At 35.9% G+C, this 16,777-nt stretch overlaps 1 protein-coding gene across 11 annotated transcripts in view; it reads right to left on the reverse strand.

Moving 5' to 3' along the window:
- Nucleotides 1-7,160: 7,160 nt before the first annotated feature.
- The window catches only part of Grm8 (glutamate metabotropic receptor 8), an 804,058-nt gene continuing 794,441 nt past the window's right edge, over nucleotides 7,161-16,777 (reverse strand). For 7 of the 11 annotated variants that reach the window (XM_031381312.1, XM_031381315.1, XM_031381319.1 and 4 more), the window contains 2 exons: nucleotides 16,526-16,772; nucleotides 7,169-7,734 (listed from right to left, as the gene is read on the reverse strand). In XM_031381312.1, the coding sequence (XP_031237172.1) occupies nucleotides 7,685-7,734; nucleotides 16,526-16,772 (297 nt within the window). In that variant the 3' untranslated portion in view covers nucleotides 7,169-7,684. Of the gene's footprint in view, nucleotides 7,735-16,470; nucleotides 16,773-16,777 lie in introns of all 11 variants that reach the window. The other 4 variants (XM_031381309.1, XM_031381308.1, XM_031381310.1 and 1 more) reach the window with 3 other exon arrangements.

The raw sequence follows: 16,777 nt of genomic DNA on the forward strand, positions 1-16,777 counted from the left end.
ATTTAACTTCTTGAGTTCTTTTTATATTTTTAACATTAACTGTCTGTCAGATGTAGGGTCAGTGAAGATTCTTTCACAATTGGTAGACTGCTGTTTGGTTCTGTCAACAGTGTCCTTTGTCTTCCAGAAGCCTTTTTATTTTCATGGGGTCCTATTTATCAATTGTTGAACTTAGAGCCTGAGCCATCGGTGTTTTGTTCAGAAAATTGTATTTTGTACCAATATATTCAAAGGCTTTCTCCTACTTTCTCATCTATGATATTTAGCATATCTGGTTGAGGTCCTTGATCTACTTGAACTTCAATTTTGTCCAGGGTGATAAATATGGATTTGTATACATCTACACGCATGCATACCTCCAGTTAGACCAGCTCCATTTGTTGAAGATGCTTTCTATTTTCCATTATATTGTTTTGGCTTTTTTGTCAAAAATCAAGTGTCTACGTGTATGTGGATTTATTTCTGGATCTTCCATTCTATCCCATTGATTATCCTGTCTGTTTCTGTACCAATACCATGCAATTTTTACTGTCTTTGTGCTGTAGTACAAGTTGAAGTCAGGGATGGTGATTTGTCTAGAAGTGGTTTCTATAGTTCAGGATTATTTAGGCTAGACCAAGTTTTTTTTTTTCCATATGAAGTTGAGAGTTGCTCTTTCAAGGTCTATAAATTTCTCAACAGAGGAATCTGGAATTGCTGAGAAGCACCTAAAGAAATTTTCAACATCCTTAGTCATCAGGGAAATGCAAACCTAAATAATCCTGAGGTTCTGCTTATACCAGTCAAAATGACTAAGTTCAAAAATTCAAGTGACATCAGATGCTGGCAAGGATGTGGAGAAAGAGGGATACTCTTTCATTGCTGCCAGAATTGCAAACTCATTCAACCCCTCAGGAAATAAATCTGGCAGTTTCTCAGAAAATTGGGAAAAGTTCTACCTCAGGGCCTAGCTATGTCATTCCTGCTCATATACCCAAAAGATGCTCCACCATATTACAAGAACACATCCTATACTATGTTCATATCAGCTTTATTTGTAATAGCAGAAACTGGAAACAACCCAGAAATCCTTCAACTGAATAATGGATACAGAAAATATGGTTCATTTACACAATGGAATACTATTATTCTATTAAAAATAAGGACAGTATGGATGTTGGAGGCAAATGAATAGAACTAGAAAATATCATCGTGAGTGAGGTAAACCTAGACCTAAAAGGACATGCATGTCATGTACTCATTGATCAGTGAATATTAGCCATAAAGCAGAGACTACTCAGGATATACCTCACAGACCTAATGAAGTTAAAAAGAAGGAAGGTCTAAGTGAATATACTTGAATCACACTTAGAAAGGGGTAACAAAACAGTAAGGGAAGGCAGGACGTAAAGCAGGTAGGAGAGGTAGCAGGAAGGCTGTGCGCTGGGTAAGATCATGCGTTCAGAGATACAAGAAAGAGATCCAGAGAGACAGGAGAATGAATGGAAATCTGCACCTTCCTGGATGTGTGGGGGTTCAGGGAACCCCTAAGCAGTCCCAGAGACATGAGGTGGGGGAGGCTCCTAAGAGTCAATGTGGGTGACCTTTGCCTAGATGGCTAAAAGTGGGGACATAGAATGTGATGAGGCCTTCTGTAGCAGACAAAACCCCCAGTGGTGGAATAAGTACACCAACCCACCCACAAAACTTGTGACCCAAAATTTGTCCTGTCTAATATAAATGAGGGAACAAAGATGGATCAGAGACTGAAGGACTGGCCAAAAAATTATGGACCCAGCTTGAAATCCATCCCATGGTCAAATACCAATCCCTGTCACTATTAATGATAAGTCTCTTATGTTTGCAGACAGGAGACTAGCATAACTGTCCTCTGAGAGGTTCTACCCAGCAGTTGAGTGAAACAGATGCAGAAACCCAAAGCCAAACATTGGACAGAGGTCAGAAACAGTAATGGAAGAGCTGGGGGGAAGATTTGAAAGCCCTGGAGGGCATGGGAACCCTACAAGAAGACCAATAGAGTCAACTAACCTGAACGACTTGGAGCTCTCAAAGACTGAGCCACCAACCCAAGAATAAACAATAGCTGAAATGAGGTCCCCAGCACCTATGTAGTATATGAGCAGCAGCTCAGTCTCCATGTGAGCCATTCAGCAACTACAGTGGAGGCTCTTATTAAAGCTGTAGCCTGACTATGCTATCCATTCCCCAACAGAGCTTCATTTTCTGGCCTCAGTGGAAGAGGGTGCACCAGGGTATGGAGATACCCAGGAGAACCTCATCCACTCAAAGGAGAAGGCAAATGGGGAATGGAGAGAGGGAAGAGGGATGAGAAGAGGCATCATTTGGGATGCAAATAAATAAATATAAATTTAAATAAAGGAAAATGGAGCTTCAGGCCTTTGTATCCACAATCATTACCCTTTTGTGCAGAGCCAAAGTAAAAAAAGAAAGGTGGATTATAAGCTTGGCTCTACTCTTCACTCTTGACTAGGAAACATTTTACATTCTTGTTTCTTCTTCCTACAAGATATCAGTGGTAAGACCTGAGAAAGGTTTAGCTTGGAAAGTTTGTTAACTGTTAATGAGAAGTAGAAGAACTCATCAATGTACAGAAAATTATCTCGTGTTTGTTCTTATCTTCAGGAGCACTTCTGAAAAACTGATTTCCTTCCTTGGAGTGATATACTACAAATACAACAAGGACATGGCTGCCTGAAAGAAGACTTTCTAGGGTTCAAAGGATGCATTTTCACAGATAATTTGTGGAGAACATAGGCAAATTTATTTATTTTTTTATTCAGTTATTCTTCTCACATGTCATGCATTCCTGACTCTCAGATGGATATAGAGTGGAGAATGAATAGTTAAAACAGTTGTATCACTGGGTTAGAAGAAAAACAATGAAGAGCTATGATTATCAAAGACATGAGCTAATGCCTAGGAATGGAGAGAATCTAAGAGGGCATTCCTCTGGTGCTGGCCTGTGGTGGAACTTCTTTCAACACAGCTGCTTTATCAGACAAAGGAATTTATTAGAAGATTTCATCCAGTACAAATCCAAAATCATCTATCCAATGGAGTAAATTACCTCAGTGAATATGGCTTATCAGATACCAGATCTAAGGCTCTCTCACTTTTCTTAGTATTAATTTCATAAGATAAAAACCCACTAGTGTTGTCTCAAATACTTTTACACTAGTTTTGCCAACTCTTCAATTCCTTTACAAGGTAATGAAGTAAATAAAATGTCTGACTTGCTCATTTACCCTTTGGTATAAGTTTTTAAAACACCCTCTAGTAAGTTTCACTGGCTTTCAAAACCATTCCAAGGTCTAGTGAATTTACTTAGTAGTGTTTAATCCATGAGTAATTACATGTGCTTACTTCACAGTTACAAACATTACTTTGATATTAAATAAATATGTATGAATATACATAGACATATTTATATATACATATGCATGCAATAAGAATTAATGCATGAAAAAGAAGTCACAAATTTTAAAGAGAGTAAGGAGGGATATGTGTGTATTTTTGAGGAAGGAAATGGAAGGAAAAACAATCCAGTTATAATCTCAAAAAGAAATGAAACAATAATTTAAAGAATGACAAATTATAATCATATCAAAAAAGTCAGGATTTTTCTAACCACTTAACAATAGGCAAACACAAAGCCATATTAATTTGGCAAATGTTCATCTTTATTCCTTGGAAAGAAGAAATGTAAATCAAACATGTTGTGAAACTTTATATTAATAATAGAGTGTTTAAAAGGGAGAAAAATTCAGAATATTTTATAGAGTCTTAAATGAAAGAAAAATAATGCGATAGTGATGTTTACTACCACTGAAGATTATGCTGTAGAAAACAATATAATAATAAAGCATTGGATATATTTTAAAATTAAATTGTAAGCTATGTTTTCTCTTAACCTCAGTATATGATACCTTTCTGAAGATTATTGAATATGTCTCTCTTTATCTTTATTCTGACTGAGCTCCATTTTTATTTCATTACTTTTATTGTCATTAAATGACAACAATAGAGGTAAAAAAGGAGCACCTCAGACAACAGTTCCTCAGGATTCGAATATGACATGATTTGAATTACTCTCCTTTATCCTCCCAAGCAACCTCACTGGTCCCTTCAGTCATCTTACTCTAGAAAACAGATGAAAATACAATTAAATAATTGTACAGGGTCCTCAATGAAGGAGTTAGAAAAAGGACCAATGGAGCCGAAGGGTTTGCAGCCCCTTAGGACGAACCACAATATGAACTAACTAGTACCCCCAGAGCTCCCAGGGACTCAACCACCAACCAAGGAGTACACATGGTGGGACTGTGCTCTGGCAGCATGTGTATAGTAGAGGATTGCAAAGTCGGTCATCAATAGGAGGAGAGGTTCTGGCCCCCCAGTGTAGGGGAATTCCAGAGCCAATAAGTGAGAGAGGGTGGGATGAAGCAGGGGGAGGGAAAGGCAACAGGGGTTTGTTCTTGTTTTTTTTTTTTTTGTTTTTGTTTTTTGTTTTTTGTTTTTGTTTTTGTTTTTTTTTTGAGGGATAACTGGGAAAAGAGAAATCATATGACATGTAAATAAAAAAATATCTAAATATAAAATAAAATTAAATACAATTCAATACAATTAAATGAGAAGAGTAGTGAGTGCATAAAAATCTTTAAGATGTCACTTCTACCCACAGTCTAAACAAAACGTAAGTGTTGCATAACATATGTTAGAAAATTATTATTTCTGGTGTCAAAAATAGAGGCAAATACATAGAATACTGAATTAAAGGCAGGAAAAACTATCAAATACTATGTTTCTGGTTAGGTATTTTGTACTATGGTAACAAACATAAAAGGTAAAATATTGTTAATTTTTAATGTTAATTTTTGTAAAGATTAAAAAAAACACAACAAATTAAATTAGCTTTTCAATGCCTGTTCATATCTTAATGGTTATCCTCATTTTTAAATTACTTTAAAAATAGAATTATTTTGTGGCATACTATCATTGATTTAAGCCTCTTGTATTCCCTATCATAAGCTAATTTTTCTTAAACTCAGGTCAGACTTGGCCCAAGGTCACACTAATACATCTCTCATTGTCTACAAGTGACATTTGCTGAATATTACTTGAAGCTACATTTTTAGCATTCCCTCTGGCATGCTGAGATTAGATGTGACATTTCTTGTACAGAATAAAACACAAGGTCAATTCGAAAGAATATAATACTGTATTTTTTTTGTGTGCAACTTTGCATTTGCTTATCTATGGGACACAGGCAGTTCATTTTAAATCACAGGTCTTATGGACCACTACCAAACACATGCTAAATCCTGCTCAAAAGATGCTACTACTGTCCCAGCCTATAACTCCTTCTGAGCCCACACAAAATTCTTTATGAAAAAAATGCCATAGTGGAGGGTAAAATTCTCGAGTTTATACTGTAAGAAGGTGCTGGAACATTTTGACCCCTGCTAGGGAGGACGACAAGTTTTACAGGAGGCACTTTTCTAGTAGAGGAATGTTAGAGAATGTAGGCTATTCAAATGCATTAGAATTATTAACCACACTCCTATGAGTTAAATCAGATTTTGTATAAAACCAAATATGTATTAGCTATTTATAAAAATAAACTTAGGTAAAAGAACCCATTTATAAATTTATAGTCATAACAATTTTAAATGGTGTGAGTTATAGTAAAGCAATAATAATAAACCCTTTCAGTTGTCCTGAGAGCCGTTTGCTTTCTGTCACCCTGTCACAGAAACCCTCCCTGATTATTCACTTAATACGTGAAATTTTCTTGAGTTTTTCCCTGTGAATGAAATATGAAATGCAAAAATTAAATATGGACATTTGTTAAAACCAAATAAAACCACGTAGTGAATCATCCAAATCTTCAGTATGAAGAGACTGGCCAATTTAAAATGAAAACATTTTGGCATCTCTAACAGTCTTGAGCCACATGGTACAATAATATAAACATACAATGTTAGGTTTATTTGTCTCAGTCCAGGTCTTATCTAGAAAACAAACCCAGAGCTGGATATAGATTATGAAGTTTTATTTTCCCTAGCTCAGATATTGAAGAATGATACTTTTTTTTGATTAAAATGTTATCTGTAAAGAACAAATACTATTTTGAGAAACTCAACATAAAGCCAGAAGATAAGCATTTCCTTCTGTCCACTGTCATCTGTCTTCTAGGGGATATAGAAAAAGACTCTATGTACAAAAAGAGTTTTCATGATGCTACATGAACCTTATCAATTAAATAAAGTTAATATCTTGGCTGAAGCTACAGAAATGGCTCTTTATATCTATAAGGAAAGCAATGAGCCATCTGAGCTAACTCAGCATAGAGAACATTTACTAACAAAATGGTTGTAGAGACCCATTGATTTGATGGATGCCTGGGATTGTATGTAATAGAGGAACTCAGGACAAAAATGATCACAGATTTGAAAGCTGTTAACAGATTCTTTTTATCTGCCCTAGCATGGTTTATTAGCACCAGAGACGCTCCCTGTTTTCTCTCTCTTTAATGATACTGCTTTATGAAGCAATGAATGTTTTCATTTGGAAAATAAGAACTCATTGACATGTTATCTGAACTGTGGTTTCTTTAATGATGCCAAGGGAATAAATATGCTAATTCAGAGTTTTGAAGAATGACCTCAGTAAGGCCCATTATTCCGCTGATTTTGTGACTTCTAGGCCCAGGTGAGAGAAGGTTAGTATCAAATAGCAGAGAATACTTCAGTATGCAAATTAATTAGAATTTACATGGAGCAATTTGGTCATATGGTGATATATTTTTCCATGACAATTTTCATAATATATTTTCCAAAATAAAGCTTAATAGTCTATTATACCACCTTGAGGAAATTTATACCAAGCTACAACTTGATTCTTCATAGGAGTAGTTGCTATGAAACTCTATTACATGAATCAAAAATATTTACAAAAATCTTATACAACTGATACCTTTTCATAGAACAGTGAAAGTCTCCTCGTGAACACTAACAATCCAAACCTATGTTCCTGAAGGAGGTAGGATCAACAGGTGCCAGGCAAGGAACTAACAACAGCCGAGTGTCAGCTGGAAAGAGGGGATCACCCTGGTTTAAAACTGGAACGAAACAACGCTCAACATTTGCAAAACATTCCTTTATTATTAGAAATAAATTATTTGTATAAAAATTGCATGCGTCAATCATTGCATTTATTTTGTAGCACAACCCAGGGCTTCAATCCAGTCAGCCATTACAAGAAACAGACTCGGAGGCTTATACAAGTTGAACAGTGTGGGACAGGAACAGGAGTTCTCACAATCACAGAAAAATACTTACAAGAATAACATCAGACATGGTTTATTTCAACAGCATTTTTTTTCACAAGCTAACATTAGTTTTCCGTTTGAGATTTTTTTTTTTTAACTGCTCACAAGTAAGCAATACTGTAGCTTGACACTCAATGGTTGTATTGTATAAAAATGGGCTTCTTTGCTCCACAATATTGATACTTTTGGCTCATGGCTAATTTTTGTTCCTTACGAGACTATTGATCTGATTGATTGTAGTCTATGGAGATCTCCCAGAGTGCGTTTTTGCAGTCTTATGTTCAATATTTAAGAACACACAGCACCTTCCTTCAGATGGTGCCATCTCCCTGTTCAGATTGAGTGATTACTGTAGCTGATGTATGTTGTCTTGGTAGAAGAAGCTGTTAAGAAAAAATAAGACAAGTTATTATTATATAATAACCATTTTTGATATAATTTCAAAATTCAAATTCTGCTAGGGCTGTCTGATGATAATGTATTTTTTTAAATATGTTTCTTAGTATTTTAAACCATGCATTAGAAATCAAATGAGAAATTCAACAAGATTGCTAATCCACAAAAATTCCCAGTCCAGTATATAGTATGTAGATATTTAGCCAGAGTGAATACAGAAAAAGGTTAATCATTAGAAAACTTTAGTGAAATATTATTTACATGTTCTTTGACAAATTTAATTTTCATACACATTATTTTAAAAACACCAATATTATACAAAATAGGCAAGAAAAATCTACCAGACTAAATCAAAGATTGTATTCACTTCAGTGAATCCCATAACCAGTACCTTGACAATGTTTATCTTCCATTTAAGAATTAACCAATAATTTCAGACTTTAGATTCACATGCCAAAATCTCAAGTATATACCATTTTTCACTAACTATCGACACAGTCAATAGATATTTGTGGGTTTTTTGAGTTTTAACTGAGGGATACATGAAAATAAAACCTCAATGGATAAAATTCATCTTTAACTCTTCTACTATCAACTTACAATAAAACAATCCTCATTGGTGTAAGCCTATTAGAAGGATATGAACAATGAAACATTCTATCTAATTTACACTCATGCTGACACTTCCAGAAAAAGCAGACTAATTACAAATAATTATGAAATTCAAACATTCAATTAATGTGTGAAAATGTTCAAATTTCTTATCTCCTTTAAGATTGATAATAGAGTAATTTCATTTAAAAACTTACACGTTTAGTTCAGTGCATCAATTCAATTCAGGATAAAAATATTTTTAAATAATTTATTGTAGTTGTATACATTGAGTACATCTGGAAGTCATAAAGCTATTCTTTGTATATAATTGATAATCAGACTTATCCCTCTGTCATTTTTAACACTGGTAATTGACCCATCCAGGTTACAGAGAACAAAATCATGCTAAGTGTCACTGAAATAAACCCAGTCCAAGAAAGTGCTAATTATACATGGTTTTAATAACTTTTATTTAATTTAATAATATTAAGTAAATGTTCAAACTAGGTCACTCATGCATTTATCTTCTCTGGTCACACTTGACAATTATCATAACATGTTGGAAAGAAGTAGAATTGATTCCAGCTATACATTACATTCTATTTTTACAAAATGAATAAAAATTAAGCAAATTTATGCTCCTTAATCTCACCACTAAAGGTTGTAAAAGAATAGAGATAGAAAATACTTTTGGAGAATAATTTTTAGTTTGGGAAAGACACTATTGGGTCCCCCCTTTCTATTTGAGTGTTTTCACATGAGCATGTGAGCATATGTGTTGTGTGATAAAGAGATTATCTGTTTGTGTGTATACCCCTGTATGTGTTCCTCTGAATGTGTCTCTCTATATGTCCCTGTGGTTATGTTTCTGTATATATCACTGTGTGTTTCTGCGTGGGTGTGGATGGGTGTGTTTCTGCACGTGTGTGTGTGTGTGTGTGTGTGTGTGTGTGTGTGTGTGCATGTGTGTTTGATCACACGCATACATGGGAAGGCCAGAGCTCAATCTTAGATAACATGACTTAAAGTTATCATCACTCTCCAGGAAGTTCCATCCCATCACTTAGTTTGTGAGTGCTATTGTTGGATTATTTTGTTTGGTCGTTTTTTGGGGGGGGGTGTTGTTTTGTTTTTTTGTTTGTTTTATTTTTATTTTTGTTTTTGTTTTCAAGATCGGGTTTCTCTGTATAGCCCTGTCTGTCATGGAACTCACTCTGTAAACCAGGCTGGCCTTGAACTAAAAAAATCTGCCTGCCTCTGCCTCCCAAGTACTAGGATTAAGGGAATGCACCACCACTGAGTGCTACCTTACAGCTCAGTATCTCATGCTTCTGTGGCAAGCATTTGGTGAGTAACTCATTCCTTGACCATCTGTGGTCCTATTGGGTAGCCTTCTTTCCAGAAAGTAAGATGATTTCTGTGTGTGTGTGTGTGTGTGTGTGTGTGTGTGTGTGTGTGTGTGTGTGAGTGTGCAAATTAAGGCACAATGCCTCCTATATTGGTTTACTTCCATTTTCATGTTCTGATTCATATAATGCATTTTGTGCTTCTAGATTTCTCTAAGATACAGAGTGAATACTTATTCTGTTTCTGGTAGATTTTCTGTTAATTACTTGGAGCTGTGATGAAGAAAACCCACTGTGAGTTAGAGAATGTACTAGTAAAAGGATCACTGAGCTTTTTGCACTATTTCACATTGTCAGAAATATCTGGAAGTGTAGGAAATATTTGTTAAATGTGTACACTGCAAAAAGGAAAAGAGATTCGAGCAAGGATGATGACAGCAATGTACATGCTAAAGTGGATAGGTGAATCTCACCAGACCCCAGTCACAGACACAAAACAACAGACAACTAAGGAATCTTGAATGCTGAAGGCAGAACTAGTCATCCCACGGAAAAGTATACCCATGGGTTACACAATATGAAAATATCAGTTCTGAAAATATAAACATACAAGTAAAATATGAGCAATTTAAAAGAAAGAGGCCATGGGATGGAAGAGAGCAAATTTATATTTGCAAGTTGTTATCAATTGGAGATAGCTTCTGGGTTAGGAATGCGGCATGTGCCCACTTCTTTCAGCTTTAGGACCCCATCTGGTGCAGAGCTATGAAGGACCTAGGCATGCTGCTACAGTCTCTGTGCATTCATATATGCATTGATCATGTTGACTGAGAGTGACTGTTTTCTTGGTGTCCACCATCCCTTCTGTTTCTTACACGTTTTCCACATCCTCTTCCTCAGTTGCTTGCGAGAGATTTGAAGGAGACATCCTGTTTGGGGCTGAGGGTTCCAAGGTTCACTGTATTTGCTCCTAATTGCTGCAGAAGGAAACATCTCTGATGATGGCTGAGCAAGTACTGATCTATGAGTCCAGATGAATGTCATAGGAACCATTTACTGACATTTTGTGTTTGAACAGTATGGTGTAGTCTTACCTTAGTTCCCTAGGCTATTTTATTTATGTTTGTATTTATTTATATTTATATTTGTTCTTATATTTGTACCTATATTTATATGTAACCTATTTATATATTTTTGATATTTTCTCTCTTTTTATCCCACAGGTCTTTTACATGTTACTATGGCTTCCAGTTTAGCTATTTCTATACAGTTTTCTGACTGTGGAAAGGAGTAAGTCTCTGCATTAATATCTGTTTCTTCTGTCTTAAGATGCTTTCCCTTCTGTGTGCTTTCTCCAATTCCAATGTGTTGGTTTCTGTTTCATGCTTTATCTCATATTCTATTATATCTTATTTTAATATAACTAATGAGAGACAGAAGGTGGGGGAGTGGATTCAGAGGGGAAACAAAGAAGTGAGGGGGGCAAAATGAGAGGCATAGAGGGAGGGGAATCCATAATGAAGTTACATTATGAGAGAAAAAAATTCAAAAAAAAGAAAAATAAAATTGAAGCAATGAAAAAAGGATGACTATGAATGACAGATAATTTTCATGACTCATTATTTCAGAATTATCATGGATTAAAATGTATTAAAATATGCAGATGAATTAATAAGGGAACTATTTTGACAAAGTTCATGTGTGTATATATACCTTTGAAAACCAGATCAATGAAAAACATCCTTGAGTGTGCCTTACTGCATTCATAGGTTTAAAGGAATAGCAACTGCTGAATTTCTTATAAATAAATATACCACAAGAAACATAAGAATAAGTAGAATGGTTTCTAGGCATTGCTGAAAACTCTTGCACATATAAACTTGCTTTTCACTCCTCTCTCTATTCTGAAAGAACAGGATCTTGTTACAGAAAAAATGTAGTGTTATGCAAAGTCAGGAAATTAGTTTGCTTTCTAACTTCACATTCCTCAAAATTATTATGTAAAGTTCTGAAATTTTAAGCATATGACAAGTAAGTTTGCAGTGGGATCCACGACCACTTCTAAAATGAATTATGGGCCTGGAGAGATTGCTCAGTACTTAAGAACATGTACTTCTCTTTCACAGGAACTGAACTTGGTTTCCAGCACCACCCATGTCAGGCAGCTGAGAGACACTTATGAGTTCATCTCCATGGTGTCTGAAACATTCTCCTGAATGCTACAGGCACCCTTACACACAGCACTCAGTCACACATACATATATACACATACATACATACATACATACATATGCATCTATTATAATAAATATTATAATGAATTGCATGTATATGAATATATGGATAAATCATTATTTAGTCATAATCAACAATTCCAGCTACAGATTAGTAGTCATAGTTACCAAGATACTGCCTACACTAAAATAAAGGTGTGTATACCAAAGTAATAGTTGCTCTTTACTTTACTTTCAAATACTCTTATATTAACAATAGCCCAAACTGTCATTTAGGCAGTAATTCACATTATCTTCATTTATTTTTTTCTGATTATATCTACCATTTCACTGTGTTTTTTTTTCTTTTAGCAGTAGGTAATATTACATTGTGTGAATGTGCTATATACTTTATACATTCACCCATTGCCATATCTAAGTTGTTTCCAATTTCTGGCTATTAAGAATAGAGTAGCAATGATCACTTTTGAACAAGTGTCTCTGTGGTAGAATGGAGCATCCTTTGTGTATTTTCCTAAGAGTGGTATAGCTGGATCTTAAGGTAGACTGATTCCCATCTTCCTGAGAAACAACCACACTGATTTCCATAGTGAGTGTACAAATTTGTACTCACACCAGCAAAGGATGAATGTTCCCTTACTCCACATCCTTGTCAACATGAGCTATAATTTGTCTTACTGATCTTGGCCATTCTGATGAATATAAGATGAAATCTCAAAGTAGTTTTGATTTGTATTTCCCTGATGGCTAGGGATGCTGAACATTTCTTTAAGTGCTTCTCAGCCATTTGAATGTCCTCTTTTGAGAATTCTCTCTATAGCTATACCTTCTTTTTACATTGAGATATCTGCTTTCTTTTTTGTCTGTTTGTTTGTTTGTTTTTTCCATTGGATATTTTCTTTATTTACATGTCAAGTGTTTTCCCCCTTTTCAGGTCTCCTCTTCAGAAACTCCCTATTCCACCCCCCTTCCTCTGCCGCTATGAGGATGCTCCCCCACCCACCCACCCACCCACCCACTCCTGCCTTCCTACCCTGGCATTCCTCTACACTGGGGCATTGAACACCTTCAGGCCCAAGGGCTGCTCCTCCCACTGATATTCAACAAGGCCATTCTCTGCCATATATGCAGCTGGAGCCATGGGTCCATGTGTACTCTTTAGTTAGTAGTCCATTCCTCGGGAGTTCTGGGGGATCTAGTTGGATGATATTGTTGTTCTTCCTATGAGGTTATGGGGAATCTTTAGATAATTTATCTGATCCTGATTTAATTTTGGTATTTGATATCTGTATAGAAAATTGTCCATTTTATCCAGATTTTCCAGTTTTGTTGAATATAGGCTTTTGTCGTAGAATCTGATGATTTTTTTTTTAAATTTCCTTGGTTTCTGTTGTTATATCTGTCTTTCCATTTTTGATTTGGATACTATCTCTGTGCCCTCTGGTTAGTCTGGCTAAGGATTTATCTATTTTGTTGATTTTCTCAAAGAAACACATCCTGGTTTGGTTGATTCTTTGAATAGTTCTTTTTGTTTCTACTTGGTTGATTTCAGCCCTGTGTTTGATTATTTCCTGCAATCTACTCCTCTTGGGTGTATTTCCTTCTTTTTGTTCTAGATCTTTCAGGTGTGCTGTCAAGCTACTAATGTATGCTCTCTCCAGGTTCTTTTTGGAGGCACTCAGAGCCACAAGTTTTCCTCTTTCCACTGTTTTCATTGTGTCCCAAAAGTTTGGGTATGTTGTGGCTTCATTTTCATTGAATTCTAAAAAGTCTTTAATTTCTTTATTTATTTCTTCCTTGACCAAGTTATCATTGAGTAGGGTTGTTGTTCAGCTTCCATGGGCATGTAGGCTTTCTGTTGTTTTTGTTGTTATTGAAGACCAGCTTTAGTCCATGGTAATCTGATAGGATGCATAGAATTATTTAAATCTCCCTGTAGCTGTTGAGGCCTGTTTTGTAATTTTATCTTCCAAATGGGAACTTTAACTCTTCCAGAATATAATAAGCTCACCTTCCTATGCCTTCATGTTTGTAACCTTTCTTTTTATTTATTCTAGAGAAGTCATAGAAATGTGTTCTCTGGTTATATAATTTCCACTTCGGCATCCACAGAAAATAATAAAGAAATAGCCAAAGTTTGAAACTTATTTAACAATATAAGACCAGTATTCATTGACAATAGATATTTTACTTTTAGGGGAAACTATTTGCTCTTCAAGGGCTTAGGAAAAAATATTGATTTTTTGCCTCTCATCATGTTCCTTAGGTGGGCCTGGAATGATTGGTATTTATTCCACCAAAATGCTAGTTGTTTCCATTTGAAACCCCATTATGTCCTTTTCTGGACTGCCACAAAAACAGAGGTCAAGCAGTCTCTGATGATTCATGCTTCCAGTGCCAGCATTGAATGTGCAAAGTGCCAAGAGCAGCTTACTGGCATCTGCACAGGTTTAAAATCCCTATACTGATGCTTTCAAGTTGGAAAACAAAAATGTTCTGTCCCCAAATCACTAGCATTTTGCTAATAGTCCTGTCATTGTAAAGTGTTTGTCTATCATAGGAGGTGATCATACATATGTGCTACTGAAATCAGCCCTTGCATGTTCACAAGGCTGCTTTTGAAAGAATTGTGGGAATTATTTGTGGAGCTGTGATAGGTTTCTCTCTAGAAATGGGACTAACATTTTGACTAGATAATCTTCCTGGAATCAGGATGGCTTCTGAAGATGGCTTAAGACATTAAGGCTTTAAATTTATTTTTAATTTATTAGGTTGTTTCTATAGTGTGTGTGTGTGTGTGTGTATGTGTGTCAGTGTGTGTGGGGGGGAGGGCATGCTTGTGCACATGTGCATTAGTGCATATGTTTGTGTGTTTGTGTGTGTGCACATGACTCTGAGTGTATGTAGAAGTCACAGTACAACTTATGGGCTTTGGTTTTCACCTTACACTAAGTGGGTCTCAGGATACACTTCTGGTTGCCCAACGGTGGCAAGTACCCCTGCCCACTCTGCTACTTTATCAGCCTATAAGCTAATAAGCTTAATCTGCATGTCAATATATCTAAGACTATGCATATCCATTGCAATGTGCAATGTTCATAGATATCTAGATAGCTTAACTCAGAAAAAGTTTGGTCAATGCTGTGGAAACTATACATTTCTTTAGTAATTAAGCCAAATAAAACCAATTCTTAGTCTTCTTTTGTATTTAATGTCTCTGGTAGTTTGAATGAAAAGGACCTACATAGATGCATATGGAGTGACACTCTAAGAAGGTGTGCCCCTGTTGAAGAAAGTGTGCCACTGGAAAAGTTTGAGGTTTCAGATGCTCAAATCAGTTGTGGCAATTCATTCTCTCTGCTTGCTGTCCACAGATCAGGATGTAGAACTCTCAGCTGCCCCTCCAGCACCATGTCTAGCTGCATACTGCCATGCTTCTTGCTATGATGAGAATGAACTAAGCCTCTGAGCTGTAAACCAGCCTGGATTAAATGTTTCCTTAGAAGAGTTTGCATGGTCTTAGGGGTTCTTTAGAGAAACAGAAACCCTGACTGAGACAATGTCAAAAGAAAACCAAGCAGAGAAAAGACCCTGCTAAAAGATTCTGGAAGGAAGGAGAATTTTGTTCTTGGATTTTCTTATTTTCTCTGATATAGGGTCTTATAATATAGCCCAAGTCGTCACAGATTCACAATACTCTTGCCCCAGACTCCCAACTTCTAGGATTACAGATGTGTAACATTAACAAAAATGCTTATATTTAATTAATACAAACCTATACTATTTCATTCACAAAAGACTGAGAGCCATTCTAGAGTAAGACCTTCAGCTTTAATTTATTTCTACTTAATTTCTTTATACAACCAGGTAATGTAAATGAAATTTTTAATATATTCTACTTTCTAAATCTTTACAATACAAATATCCAATGTGTTTACTATCATCTTTTATGGATATCAAGAAAGCCTTAACGGTTAATTTAAATATTTCTGGATTGTCCTGCAGGGCAGTGTACTATTAGTATAAGATGATTCTGGCTCAACCTCAGAGCAAAGAAATGTAGATGAAGAAAGTGGTCCAAAGGATTCTGTCTTCAGAGTCAAATGGCCTTCAAGGCCTATTTGAAATTAACATATTCAAGCAAGAAAAAAAAATCAAGGAAATTCAAAAGAAGAAAGGCCCTGAGGGAACCAAGTATTTATGATGACTCTACTCCACATGTTAACAATCTCATTTTCCCCCAAACCCAAACAACTTGGCATTTAATTTTGCAAGGTCTGAAGTAATGTTTCAGAAATGGCATTTGTAAAATGAAACAGCATCCCTAATGCCAAGCTCTATGATTCCTCAAAGAAGGAGCTACACTGCAGCGCTTTGTTAGAGACTTCAGGTGAGAAATTTGTGTGCTGGGAACAAGTACACATTTGTAAACATTTAGCTCTCATCCAATGATTTGGACTATTGTTACAGTCTCAGGGTGTGTGTGCCATTATGATCATAGAACTGTGTAGCGTAGTTCCCAAGACTAGTAGAAGAATGTTCAACGTACATCTATTAGGAAGTGCTCCCGCTCTTGACCATCTGAAAGTCTACAGATGACTTACTGTTGGTTTCAAGACTCTCACAGAGTTCACTTTTCACCTCTCCATTTGGTCTGTCATTTCCTTTTTGGATCAGTTTGCTTTGCATGGTAGCAGCTGTAACCACAGCCTTGAAGCTTCTCTTGCGTTTTTGAACATTCTGCTCTGGATGAAAAATTATAATATAAACTTTGGGCATATAGAGCATTCCCAGAGACACTGAAGCACTTAAACTCATGGAGACAGTAAGTGTTGTTGTCTGGATGTACATCTGAG

This window comes from Mastomys coucha, unplaced genomic scaffold (assembly GCF_008632895.1).
Source record: "Mastomys coucha isolate ucsf_1 unplaced genomic scaffold, UCSF_Mcou_1 pScaffold20, whole genome shotgun sequence".
In the NCBI taxonomy this organism is placed as follows: domain Eukaryota; kingdom Metazoa; phylum Chordata; class Mammalia; order Rodentia; family Muridae; genus Mastomys; species Mastomys coucha.